We start from the raw sequence: 13,940 nt of genomic DNA, 5'->3' as shown, positions 1-13,940 counted from the left end.
GTTGCGTACCGCGTGCATGACAGTGTCAACGCTGCACATGCTCAAAGAAGATTTGTTACGATAGTAGTAGTGAAAAGCTCCCTGAATGCCATTTATGAGAGTCCGGTTGTTACCCCTGTCCGTGGCAGTCTCTAACGGAGCTAGCTAACTGGAGTTAACCACTAATAACAGCTAATTGTTGCTAACCGAGCCATGAGTTTTCCGTGCCTGTATCCATTAACTTCATGTATGGACTCGAGCGAGAATATAACCCTAAATTTTATTAAAACGGCTGTAAAAGCTTTAAACTTGAGTGACATAAATCTAGATACAGAGTAGCATGAGCGTGCCAAGTTGCTTTCTCTGTGGAGTGTAGACCGATTTGCACTCGCGAGTCACGTGACCAAATCACAACCTTTGCGATTAGGAAATCACATTTTTACATATCACAATATTATTGAAATTGCAAGTGCAGCAGAAGTTTGGTGATAAGTCAACATCTGCAATAGCTCCATCTGTACTTCTTAGAAACATGGCACATGGCAAACTCCATTAGCTAAATCCCCTGAACCGGAAAAAGTCCACATTCTTCTGACATTTTGACCATCAGTAATACGTGTCTGATAATGTCAAACGGGAAAGTCCAATCGATCTGAAGTGCAAGCAGGTTGCAGCTGAGGCCTTCTCTTCCGGTTTGTGGTCTAGTGTTGATTGCTGCTTTTTTTTTAGCTTCCTCTGAAAGAGGCTCTTAAAAGCACCTCACACTGAGCCTCCAAACAGCAAAGTTTTCACCTGCGTCAGCATTTACGCAGATCAGCCCACTTTTATTGTTTTCTTGAGTAGAAAGAGAGGGATGGCGATGTGGAGGGAATGAAGGGAGGGAAGTAAGGAAGAGAGATACTAGCTAGCTAAGTGGAAAAGTGGGTTAGGATCCACAACAGAAACGCTTGGGTTGGTTTTATTGCTGCTTTGTTAGCCTTTCCATGTGTGTGTGTGTGTGTGTATGTGGGAGTGTGTGGTGTGTACATCTGTGTGAACATGTATGCTATACCACTAAGAATATGTGAATTTGTTATAGTGGGAGTTTATTTAGCAGGAGAGGAAGTGTGACAGACAGAGAGTGTGGCTCCCTAAAATGGTTTGATCAGTGCATAAGAAGGTGTGTGTGTGTGTGTGTGTGTGTGTGCTTGTGCGTGCGTGCGTGTGTGTGCGCGTGTGTGTGTGTGTGCGCGCGCAGGCAGCATGAGAGCGAGAGAGTGAGAAAGAAAGAGGAAAATGCTTGAAGTGGGTGGTTGTTTGCTTTCTCCCTGTCTAGTCTGCCTTTATAAATGGACTCAACAGATTTGATAGGGATCAATGTGTCATAAAGCCATTCCATACACCACGAGACAACATATGTGTGCGTACGTGTGCTAAAATAGTAATAAAACAGTAGTAATTTAGAACAGCTTCATTTAACTCAACAAAAAGTAATACATCACAAGCAACCTATAAAAAAAAATACAAAAAAAGTATTTTTAACGTAAACAAGGACACTGAGTCTAATCTCATTGGACACGTTGTTCCAGTTCTGTGTCACACTTACTTACCATTACACAAGTATGAATATGAAAAAATAAAAGCTATATAAAACCTATTCCGTTGGGAGTCTTCTCTGGAACAAAGACAATAATACTAACAGTTTCCTCATTGACTTTCATGCAAGTTTGAAATCATGTGATGGCATTTTAACAAGTTTAATGGGCACAGGGTCATGAAACTCACTCAAAACATACAGTAAATTACCGTTTAAAGTGTCATTTCAAGTAATGAAATGAAAATAAAAATTTAGTGAAGTGATTTATGCTGACTGCATCAATATGTCTTCAACATACTGTCAGCCGTGCATGATTACACTATTCTGTAGAGATTTTTTCACTCTGAATCCGGTTTCTTTATTTCATGGCCTCTCTTTATCCGGCTCTCTCTGTCGCTTAGTCCCATGTTTCCCATTAGAAGCTCATATCCCAGTGACCTCCACAGAGTCTCCACAGGCCACATGACCTAGAGAGGGGGGTGTCAAAGGACCTTCTTATATCATTACATCCCACACACACACACACACACACACACACACATGCAGACACACTTGCAGACACACATAAACCCTCTGGTGACTGCAGTAATTGCTATGACATGGAAGGTCATTTCCAGAGATGATACAGAATAAGGCCAGGTTGCATGGGACTCTTTTGCCGTAATCTGACCCTGTCTTGTGTACCTGAGTGTGGATGTCACAAAGAAGAAGACAAAGACAGTGACTAAATAAACTAATCAAATCTTTACATAATTTCTTTATTTTAATGTTTTCTGTTGATTAAAATTAATCAATTTCTTTGCAAAATCTGTGCACATAGATAGAAATAAATGAATCCATGTTTTTAGAACACACACATCTTTGGGTGGAGGTTCTTTGTGTGGGTGGGCAGGTTATATTTGATATGTGCTTTGTTTGTGTGTGTGCTTTGCCTGTGTGTATATACGCAGCCTCCCCGTGCCTCACTTTCAGACGGGTCGTGCTTGTTTGTGGCAGATCGATGCAGCTTACTGACTCACTCCAAGTCCGATGAAAGGAGAGGTTGCTCGTTGAAATTCCGCCATTTGCTACTCGACTTCTCTGTTGATCCACTTTGTTGCGGGTCATCGTGCACAATGTAACATCAATTGACTGGACTGATAGAAAGAGACAGACTGAGAGAAAAAATATTTTCCTTCGTCAGACTTTATTCTTCTGACTCTTTAATCTTGCTTCTCTGAGCTGGAACACCATGGGAAACAGGTATAGATATAGTTTTTACAAAGCACGTCTGCATGGCTAGACACAACTTATAAGAGTATGGCAAAAGGAAGGCTTCAGCAAAAGGAAGAATTCAACATCATGTATTTATATAATGTTTGTTTAACAGGCCCCAGGGGACCAAGTGCAAACCTCAATAGGTGAATGCTGAAGCCAGTGCAGAGGTGCTTTAAGCAGCAGCAGTTGTTGTCATAACCACTGGATGCTGTAAAGAAGATGTAGTCTGTATGCAAGTCTAGGTTTAAGCACATTTGTAAAAGAAGACCGATATAAAATGTAGGAATATAAGAAGAAATAAATAGTCAGAAATAATTGAGTATCTCTTTTGTTCTTGGTGTAAGTTTTGAAAGGTAGTCTTCCATCAAGGTGGTATTAAAGTAGAATTACTAATGTAGAAGTATTTGAGATGTATTTGATTGACCGGTGTCTCAGCCAATCACAGCCGTCTGTGGTGGCTGCTGTTTGATGGCTCAACGGTACTTCTCCCAGGCTTCCTCCAATTTGACTAAATTTGGATTTTTGTAAATTAGATAAAAATGTAAAACTCAGAATCCGTTTAAGTCCACTGGGACAAAGAAGACACACAGAACGGGAGCGGCCTTTACATGTCTTATACATCCATGAACAGGAGTGAATGGCTAGCAGAACCGATGCTCCTTGAGGAGAAATTGATAGATAAAAGGTTCTTTTGAATGGCAAGTTGAGTTTCTAAGCCCTTCCAGATGGTTTTCTCCTCAAGACTAAAGCTATGTGCATGTTCTGTCAATTTGAATCAAATTGAGTCAAATACCACTTCAGCTTTAAAAAACCTTTAGAACAGATTAAAGGACACTTATGCGATCAATTGCAATTTAAAAATTGTAATCAAACCCAAACATAAATATTTTTAACATTGTCTTGTCAGTTTAGTATTGTACAAATCTTACACATTGGATGTTTTCAGACAGAATATTTGCTCCATGCATTGCTCTGCTGTTATTTGCTCAGTTTATTGTATTTCATGCCTTTATTCCCACATTTCTCTTTAAAACTTTTAGTTTCATTTTATTTAATAAGGCCCATTTGTCCTGTTCTTATTTGCTATATTCCCTTTTCATAGGCGTTAGAGATTTAATGATTCCCCTGGGGAGTATTAAAGTTTTATCTTATTTTAACTTCTTTTTTGAGATCAGCGGGTGGAACTCAATTCTAAACTTTATATGGTTTTCTGACGCCACTTTATAGACTCTTTGTCCTCTATCAACCATGTCTATCAACACAGAGCGACCACAAGCTGCTCCTCCTACACAAGGAAGTGAGACCATGCTCACATTTCCATGGATTTTCACTGGCTCATTGTCTGGGATGTGACAATTTTAAAGGTATAAATGCAGCTATAGAAAGCTACTTAGAAATGCAATGAGCCGCGACTGCACTTATTTAGTCTTTTATAAGTCTATCACACCAGGAAACTTTAAGTGACAGGTGGACTTGCGTGAATAAGATTTGTGACCACTAAAAATCACCCTTAGGAGTCTGAGATACTAATGTGTCAAATACAGTATTATCCTACACATACATTATTGAAGAATTGTCTAAATGGTTGCGACCTCATGGGACCCAGACAGAGTGAAAGCACAGTACAGAGAAGCTGATCATGTGCTCTTCTATCATGGTTTTATGTGTGTACAGGCGCTGTGTGCAGCTGTGGTGTTGCCTGACGTGCTGCAGACCATGACTCTGGTGTTCAGTGGGGCAGATGTTATGTGCTCCACCGGGGATCCAACCTCTTCCACCCCGTATCTCTTGGCCCAACGTGCTAGACAGAAGCTACAGATGGAGTTCCTGCACCAGAACAAACTCTCTGGTAAGCAACTATGGATGGCCAGTAAAAGTTCAGCCCCCTTATTGCGGTTTGCAATAACATCTGTGGCACATATACCACTTGAAAATTGTTTAAAACAGTGGGTCTCTGTTTTAATTTTAACTGATAACCACGAGTTTTGTTTGCTGAAATGACAACGGTTGTGACCAGTTTTTATTAGCTGTAGCTAGCTAGCTAATCAATGCTAACTCCATATTGGCTTAAACTTTCTCTTCTGCTGATTTTTTAAATGTATTTTTCCAGCGGACTCATATTTAAAATGTAACAGTCTTAAATATGCACTTGATGGCTTCATTAATGAAATAAAGACTGAGGCTAAATAGCTTCAAGTCCCAGGAAAAAAGTAAGCATTGTCAGCTATTGCATTTACTGAATTCAGACTTTAACATTTAGTGTACATTTCCACAAACCAAAACAAGAGCAGTTACCTTAAATTCTAATATAGTGGCATTTGGTTCCCACATTGTAGATGTGTCAATTCTGTACTTAGTTTAAATGTAGTTGGCTAACAATATATTCCTTGGCTTTGAAAATAATTGCTTGCTATTTTGTTAGCTGGGCACGCTAACGTTAGTGTTTTACATTAGAGCAAACAAGCGCACGATTTTTTCACAATTACGATAAATGATCTTTCATTCAATAACAAAAGAGGTTTAGCTAAAATACCTGAAACTTTTTCATAACCAGTGTTCTAGACCACATAAAGTAGCTATCAAAAAAGAATAACTCATATTCTTCTGGACAGACCTTAAAAAGGAGCTAACACACACATCAATCTGTGAAAAAGGCCTTTAAACTAGGTGTTTTGCGCCACGTATATTCCGCCCATTGTCTTTTTAATTTAACAAGCCAATCACGTTGAAAACGCATACTCACCTCTGCGTTGCCACATTTATAAAAGCACAATGGGAGTTTTTTCCCCCCACTGCCATGAATCGGAAATGAAGCCAGAAAAAAAAACACAAACTTGAAGCCAGCGAGTTTTAAGTAAAACAATGCTCTTTCTCTTTTTCTTTGTTCCTGTCTCTCTGCTACTTTCCCCCAACTCTCCTTTGTATTACTCACCTCATGTTCCCGGCGTTGGAGGCACGGCACAGATGCGCTGTGTCGTGCGGCTTCCCTTATGACGGGTATGTTTTGTTTTTGTGGTTGCATACAGGGATGATGATAAGAATGTATTAGATTTAAGGAGCGAGAGAGGCCGTTGGCTAGGGCGGGGGGAGACTTTCTCAGGGACTGTATTTTACATAATGTATGCGCTGCATCTGTGCACCGAGACTGTTAGGGACTTCTAATTGCTAGCATGGGTCACCTGGTTGCCTTGTTGATGGCCATTACTTGGAGGTGTGCTAGAAGACACACATCCAGAGAGAGAGAGAGAGAGAGAGAGAGAGGGAGAGAGAGAGAGAGAGAGAGAGAGAGAGAGAGAGAGAGAGAGAGAGAGAGAGAGAGAGATATGGCCATGCATGCACGCACACACACTCGCACACAGGGGTTTTGTCCTTAAATGTGTAGCATACAAGCGATCACTATAGGCTGTGCTCATTATGTGTCTCGAGGTTGTTGGGCTTTATCATTAACGAACTGACAAATATGGAGCTAACCAGACTTCCTATAAAGATGGGTGTCCAACTAAACTGACCAACTTCTGCAGGCAAGAAGGACCTATATCAGGGGTTCACCAAGACCTTTGTCTCCCTTTGCCAGACCTTCCTCCACAGCGCTGCGGAGGAGGGTCTGGCAAGTCCACACAGACTTCCGGGATGGGAGAAAAATATGCTCTGGTTTATTGGCATTTCTTTAAACCAATCAGAATTGTTTAGGGCGGTGCTAGGCACCAGGACGAGCTAGTGCTGGGCGGTATACCGGTCTGGTATACCGTGTACTGGTACAAATTTCTTTTATCATATGATTTTTGTTGATAGGCTACAGATTTAACACTGATAACGGAAAACTTTTGGAAAATACACTGACGTTTGCAGTAGCCAATTGTGAACAGGCAACAACACAGCCACCTAAGTTGTCAGTCTTAGTTCTTACAATGGCATCACAAGTTAATTTAATAACACTACAACATTGATTAAGTGTATTGAGATCTGTTTATATTTCAATACAGTCTGTAAGTAAATATGAGGTTTTTACACCCGGGTGAATGCAGCGAGGAGACAGCTGTCAGCTGTGGCAAAATGTGATCCGCTCAGATATTGTGACACATCTGTAGGCATTTAAATTAGAAATGTAATTATATTTCTGTAGGCTACGTAGATGTGTTATGTTAAAAGCTACAGGCTCATCACAAACACATTCTTTAATATCCATTATGCCTACTCATTCATCCAGATAAGACAGCATCTCTCTATTTCAACAAGTGCATATAACATATTGCATCATGGGTTGGAGAGAAATGTATTTTCAATTGTTCTGTATGTCTGGCACTTATTGAAGAGTTGAAATGTAAAGTTGACTTGACTTGAAGTGGCAGGAGTTCAATCCAGTGTGGGTTCAATAAAGTCTATCTTATGTTATTAGATGTCTGAATATCTGCAATATAATTATTTTGAAAAACTACTAAACACAATTTCAGATATTTACAATCCAATTTTTAATAGTTATCTTAATTTAGATATCCATAATGGAAAAAACATATTCCAGATACAGTGTAATTTACGGGAAGCCAGGTTTCAAATTGTTCTTTTTATGTTTTATGTTGTGTCGGCAAATTAAAGTCAAAGGGTTTTATTGAGAGAATTTCATTTTAGATATATGATAGATATACTGTATATGGTGTCAATAGCCATAACAAAAATCTTTTTTTGCCAAAAAGGTATAAAAAGGCATATATTTTAGGTGTGAAATGTTACATAAATTAGGCTAGGAATGATATTTGAACAAACCCCTCTTCCTTCAGAAGTAGATAGGAGTGAAACTGGAAAGTTTGGTGTATATAAGTGCTCCTGAAGTTGAGATTCAAGAAAAGGCCTTTAAGATATAGATCACCAAATCCCACTCATTTTCAAGACATTCCATGTAGATACAGTGTGGTTTTAATGGTGAAGTGTTTACTAATGTAAATGTCACAACTCGATTTGAGTGTCTCCGTGGCTTGCAGTGAGTGACACACTCGCCAGACAATGAATGACATTTCATAACAACAACGGCTAATGTTTGCATGCATGCCTGTTGGGACCAGATGCTCAGCAACTCGTTTCTATCGTCAAGTTTCACAAGAAACCGACAAATGAATGTGAAATAGAGGCCAAGCGATCAGCATGTTTATTTCCTGGTTAGTCTGGAATAGGTCCTGAAAGGCCACGCCTACACCACATCTGCCTCTTTCACCAGCTAAACAGGACAACCAAACTAATTTTCCTGTTAAAAAAATGATAGCTCTACAAGGTAAAAAGGTTGGAATATGATCCTTTTGCAAAAGATCCCCCCCCACCTAACATTACGTACATTTGTACAATGTATTATGAGACATGATAGAGTATTGACTGATCCAATAAGTGTGTGACATTTACAGCATGATCAAACATTAAGGGTGCGACAAAATATTGATATGGCAATGTATCGTTGGACTTCTTCGTGGAACACGAGAACTGATATGCTGGTGGCAAATATCACTATATATTTAACAAAAAAGGCGCTCTAAATAGATTTCCCTGCTCTTAGCGTTGCTACTTCGTGGCCCCTTAAGGTGGCGCTCAACACATGAATGAGGGAAACTTAAACTTCCATTAACTAGAGAAAGACGTTTTCAATGGGGTAGGATCGTTTAATTTCAAAGTCTGGACTCATAGTTGCTCTATAGTTCTGTCATTTTAATTTATAGACAGAAAACCTTGCGCTTCAAAATTGTGCTGTTTTCTAACAGTTTGGACTTGCACTGAATTCATCTAAAAGAGAAACCCTGCACTAATCTTTCCACGGGCATTTTGTATTTATAGTTAGATCAATATGGTGATCTATCATTACGGGATTGTCTAGCAATATAAAGATTTAAGAATTGCTGTGTAGTGATGTAATAGTAGTTGTAGTGATCTGTATTGTAAGCCATGTGTCTTGTGGGTGGGGGAAAAAATCAATACAGCATAGTATCGCAATATTTTCATTGACAATCCTGTATCGATACACAGGCGCCAAGTATTGATCTTTTATAAATATAAAGGTGCAGTATTTTAAATAGCGCTTTTCTAGATTTAACGATTACTCAAAGCGCTTTAAGATAGTACAGGAACCATTCACCATTCACACACCTTCATACACTGTGGCCCGGGCTGTTGTACAAGGTGCCACCTGCTCACTCACACACATTCACGCTCCAATGGCGCAGCATTGGGGGCTGAAGTTGGAAGAAAGGTTATAAATTCCAATATATTGCAGAATATTGCAATATGTTTAAAAGCGCAATAAGTAATAAGTATAAGTATCGTGATGATATCGTATCGGGAGGCGTCTGGTGAGTCCCATCTCTAGTGTCTTGTATCGTATCATAATTCGCTCCCCTATCGAACGTGTGTTTTCAACACTACTGTACAGGTGACATATCTACACTGTTATCCTTTCTAGCAGGATTTTAAAAACTGGTAAAATAATATTCAAACAATTATCTACCAATACAGTTTGTGAAACTGTGATGAAATAGACCATTAGTGTTTGCTGAAAAGATTAAGGCTCTGCACAAAACACTATTCAAATTCCCTATTTGACATTTTTCTACCGTCGGACACATTGTCACATCACACAAAGCTGTGGAAAGTCAAATCTGCATTGTTTTTGTGCATGCAGCCCCCAGAGTTTGCAAAAAACTCTGTGAAATGTTTGATTAAACAAAAATTAAACTTTTTCAGTTGTTGTGTCTGGCACAAACTAGGAACAATTCAATACCCATATGACTCATCCCTACTGTATAGCTCGGTGTTGACAGAGGGAAGATAGAGGGAAGAATAAAGGCAACCAATATTGAGGACAAAACAGAGTGCAGAGTTGTGATTTTCAGCCTTGGGTTGCAGTTGAAGTTTCATGCAGGCTAGATAAATTAAGGACAGATACAAGTAGGCATGAGCCGGTTACCGGTTTCAAAGTATACCGCGGTTTGAAAAAAGTCACAGTTTCAAAACATTTTCATTAACATTTTCTGTCATACCATTCCTAAGGTATGAGCTTTTTTATGAGTCTTCAAGGACAGAAAGTGCACTTGAGAAATCCCTCTCCCTGCTAGTGTGCTGTGTCTAAAAATAATAAATTGGGTTCAATGGAAAAAAAAGTTGTTGTTTTTTACCCAGACATTAAAAAAATAATACATTTATAGCTGTAACTGCAATACCGTAATACCATGAAACAGTGATATTTTTGCTGAAGGTTATCATACCGTCAGAATCTCATACCGGCCCAGGCCTAGATAAAAGTATTATTTTTTTATTATTTGTTTGCTGCAATGTCTGCTGTCATGGCAATATGTGCATGTGGTGGTACCTGTCGTGACAGTGTGCTTAGTTCTCCCTTTATTTTATCTTATAAAGCAAGAATCCACAACAAGAGTGCACTTCAGGCCTTCATTCAACCACAACATGGTGCTGTTAACCAGACACTACATTGAAAAAAAATACGGCAAATATGGTTCTTCGCCAAATTCACTTTCCCCCTGGTGGGAGACTGGGATAAGTTGTCAATAAACTATTGTCTGACACCCAGAACAATCCTCACTCTTCACGACGAGTGTAAATTGGAGTACCTCTTAGTGTGAAGAAAACATTGCAACTGTGTCTCTTCACAGTGTTAATCACGCTCCCACTTTGTAAAAATAAAAATAGGAAGACCCTCCAGTTCCCCTGGATACGGTGTATCAAAACAAAGCTGTCAGCCTGCGTCTCCCAGAACCTCTCCACTGTCCCTTCTCTCCACAGCAGCTCATTTGTAGCTCCAGCATTAGGACATCTATGTCAGAGCACAATTACCTCATTACCTCCTTTTCTCTGCGTACATGTACATGCGCGGGCCTCAATGGAACTCGTTGTCCCGCCCACACAGCTCTCCCCAAAGCACCCTGGGATACTGCAGGAGTTTGTTCGTTTACATATCCCCATCCCAGATTCCATTAAAAAAAAGCCAATGGAAGCTCTCTGAGGCATTGTCTCTTCGCATTTTAGGAACCCCTGTTGGCAGCTTCAATGATGAATCTATTCCTTATATTCAAAGGCCTCCGCTGAGGTGGTTTTTTAGTATACTTTTAGGTTCCTTTATAATTTTTCATGTCCAGTGTGTTCTAAAATGTTACACTCTAGAGGCTACATGAGCCACATCGTTAAAAGTTAAAAATATGCAGTGTTTTCTTTAGGATTTCTTTTAGCAGTGGGGGCAGGCCTGTCCAAATAACATGCAGTGCATATGGCCTTCAGAGCACAGAAACAGAGATTCACTTCACTATAACATCTTACACTATGTTATAAAAGTTAACTTTAACATATAAACACTCAGAGAACAAACAGAGTGTGATATAAAACGGCATTGCGGGGGGGACGACAGGTTTTCCAACAGGCAGGATCATTTAAAAAGCAACCGCAACTATATTGTGCATCTGCCCTATTTCTTAAACTGTGACATTGGCCAATGGGAACGCACCTTTGTCAGACCCACCGACCCGAGAGCATCGAGAAAGAAGCAGAGGGAACTGTAAAAAAAGGACATATTATCAAACATATAAAAGAACAATAGTTTACGACAACACAAATGTTTTGTATGCATGTTTTACCTTTTGAGGTGACGATTTTATAATTTTTTTAGCTTGAGTGTTTTTTTTTTATACTGGAGACGTTTTGCTTGAAATTAAGGGCACAAAAATAATCCCATACAACTCATGTCTAACTGGTCTGTCAACCGTGTCTGTCCTAAAACTTGCCAGTGTGAACATGGTGATGGATAAGTGACCTGCCACCAAATTCTGTGGATACTGCAATTTGATCTGTGTTGTTACAACTTTTTGAATACTAATATAAAGTTGTAGCAGTTAAGGAACCAAATTGGTAAGTGAAGAGCAGGAGGTTTGAAATTCCCCCAATAATCAGTGTTTGTGCAAAGCCTAAATTGAAAGTCATTATTGACAAAAAAAGCGTTAACTGGTGGACCAAATCTGGAAATGTTAAAAAAATCCTCAACACCAAAATGAGCATTATAAATCCCAAAATGTATCAATTTTCCGTATCGTGTGGGCTAATTTAACAGGTACAGAGTATACTGATGTTGCCAGATCCTTAAGTGGACGACACAGAGGACTGTTTTGGCTAATGAGCAGTTTTATTAACACAAAAAAGAAGTTTCAGTCCTTGGCTTCGTCTGACTGGAAAGACAAGTTGGCAATTGGTTCTCAAACGCTGCAGGTGGGTAACATTAACAACTGAACTCCATCTGCCACTTTGCCTCGCTACCGTTACACCGATGTGTTGGCTTCATTTATACCAACTATACACCTACCAACAGTGCCGTTGCATTTTTGCACATCTTTATGCACTGCCACAACACATCATATCATAATGTTCTTGTGTTTTTGTCTTGTTATATTGTTGCTGTTTACTGTCTTAGTGTTAAAAAATGTCCCTATCAGTTGAGCAATTTTTGTGCTCTTGTGGTAGGAATGTCTTGTCTTATCTGTTAATTTTTTTCGTCTTTTTCACCGTGGGATGGTAAGAAACAAACTTTCGACTCCTCTGCATATCCAGTTAATGTGAAGAAATTGGCAGTAATGCTGACTTGACTTTTTGTAATACATTTGGAATCGTCAGAAATAAACATATTATATTTGGATCCCATTATTGGTTCCTCTCCAGAAGTAGTTGCTCTGAAGTTATTTACACAGTAAATGTAAATGTAAATGTGCTGTATTTATATAGCGCTTTTCCAGTCTTAACAACTGCTCAAAGCGCTTTTACATCTACAGGAAACATTCACCATTCACACACATTCATACACTGTGGCCGGGGCTGCCGTACAAGGTGCCACCTGCTCATCAGATAAACATTCACACACATTCACACTCCGATGCGCAGCACCGGGGGCAACTCGGGGTTTAGTGTCTTGCCCAAGGACACTTCGACAATGACTGCAGGGGCAGGGATTGAACCACCAACCTTCCGATTGGCAGGCAACCTCTCTACCACTGAGCCACAGCCGCCCCCAGTAATGTTTGGGATTTAGTTTTCTGTGTTTAATGCGGACATGTATATAGAATATATAATAATATACTGACACGTCATTCGAAATCTTGTGGATGGATGTAATTTGTATTGTTTGATGTACCTTTGGCTTAAAATCCATGTTACTGGAAAATGTATGATCCATCCATATACTGACAAATGTCAAAGATTGTTTTTGTTATGAGTCACTTGTCACAATGGGCACTTGGGAGCAGTGCATATATCAACTTATATAGTACATATTAAATAGTGCCACTTTAAAGCAACTGTGTAAAATTCCATACTTTGGTGCCTCTCAGAAGAAAGCAGTGCCATACTTGTCAACAAAATAATGCAATAAGAACTATTTGTAAAATTCTAAACTGCTGTGAACAACTTGTGTATTGAAGCAAGACGGTGAACTCCTGTCAGCTTTTTCACTGTAAATCTCTGGATAAAAGCATCAGCAAATGCCTTAACTGTAAACATAGCAATGTAAACATGTAAATTGTGTTTTATGGCGGCTCTTCACTTCACCCAGGTGGCCATTGTACTGTAAAACCAAGCTAAACTGCAATGCCTCTTACTGTTGACATCATTCTGCGTCTTCTTAAATGACACACTACGGATTAAGAGCCAAAGAAGTTTTATTGTTGCCACCCTAGCATCCCTGATGCCTTGGATCTCTGAATCTCGCGGCACATTAACAATTTATCCAGCAGGCTTTCTGTGTGGATAATAAAAAGATACACACACACACACCACACAAACATGCACACACTAAATCAGAGGTCCTGTTTCATCTAAAGTCTCCATTCTGCTCTTTTGTTAGCAACGTTGCAAGGCTCTGCTAGTTTCTTCAATGCTTGTAGTTGTTTTTGGGTTATGTTTTTAACCAATACACAAATTGTACGCTGGATTGTTAGAGGGTCAGGAGGTCACTTGTGTTTTTAAGTCCAAGGTGTTTATCCCTGGTTTAGTGTCTATATGTGGCTGGGCTTAATTTGGAAGGGAAGTTACTTTTGGCCAAAAGCTCTTCCCTTGCGAATACATTAGTGACTGTTTTTTACACTTGAAAATGTAGTCTTCTGGC

The 13,940-nt window shown here is 39.5% G+C and overlaps 1 protein-coding gene across 1 annotated transcript in view; it reads left to right on the top strand.

The window, feature by feature from the left end:
- Positions 1 to 13,940, top strand: part of zmp:0000000660 (arf-GAP with Rho-GAP domain, ANK repeat and PH domain-containing protein 2) — a 113,075-nt gene that overhangs the window by 52,344 nt on the left and 46,791 nt on the right. Inside the window, exon 14 of the mRNA XM_034856682.1 lies at positions 4,487 to 4,661. Within this exon, the coding sequence (XP_034712573.1) occupies positions 4,487 to 4,661 (175 nt within the window). The remainder of the gene's footprint in view (positions 1 to 4,486; positions 4,662 to 13,940) is intronic.

Source organism: Etheostoma cragini, chromosome 19, assembly GCF_013103735.1.
Source record: "Etheostoma cragini isolate CJK2018 chromosome 19, CSU_Ecrag_1.0, whole genome shotgun sequence".
Classification (NCBI taxonomy): Eukaryota; Metazoa; Chordata; class Actinopteri; order Perciformes; family Percidae; genus Etheostoma; species Etheostoma cragini.
Note: the sequence above shows the minus strand (reverse complement) of the source record. Positions and strands in the feature narration are given on the sequence as shown.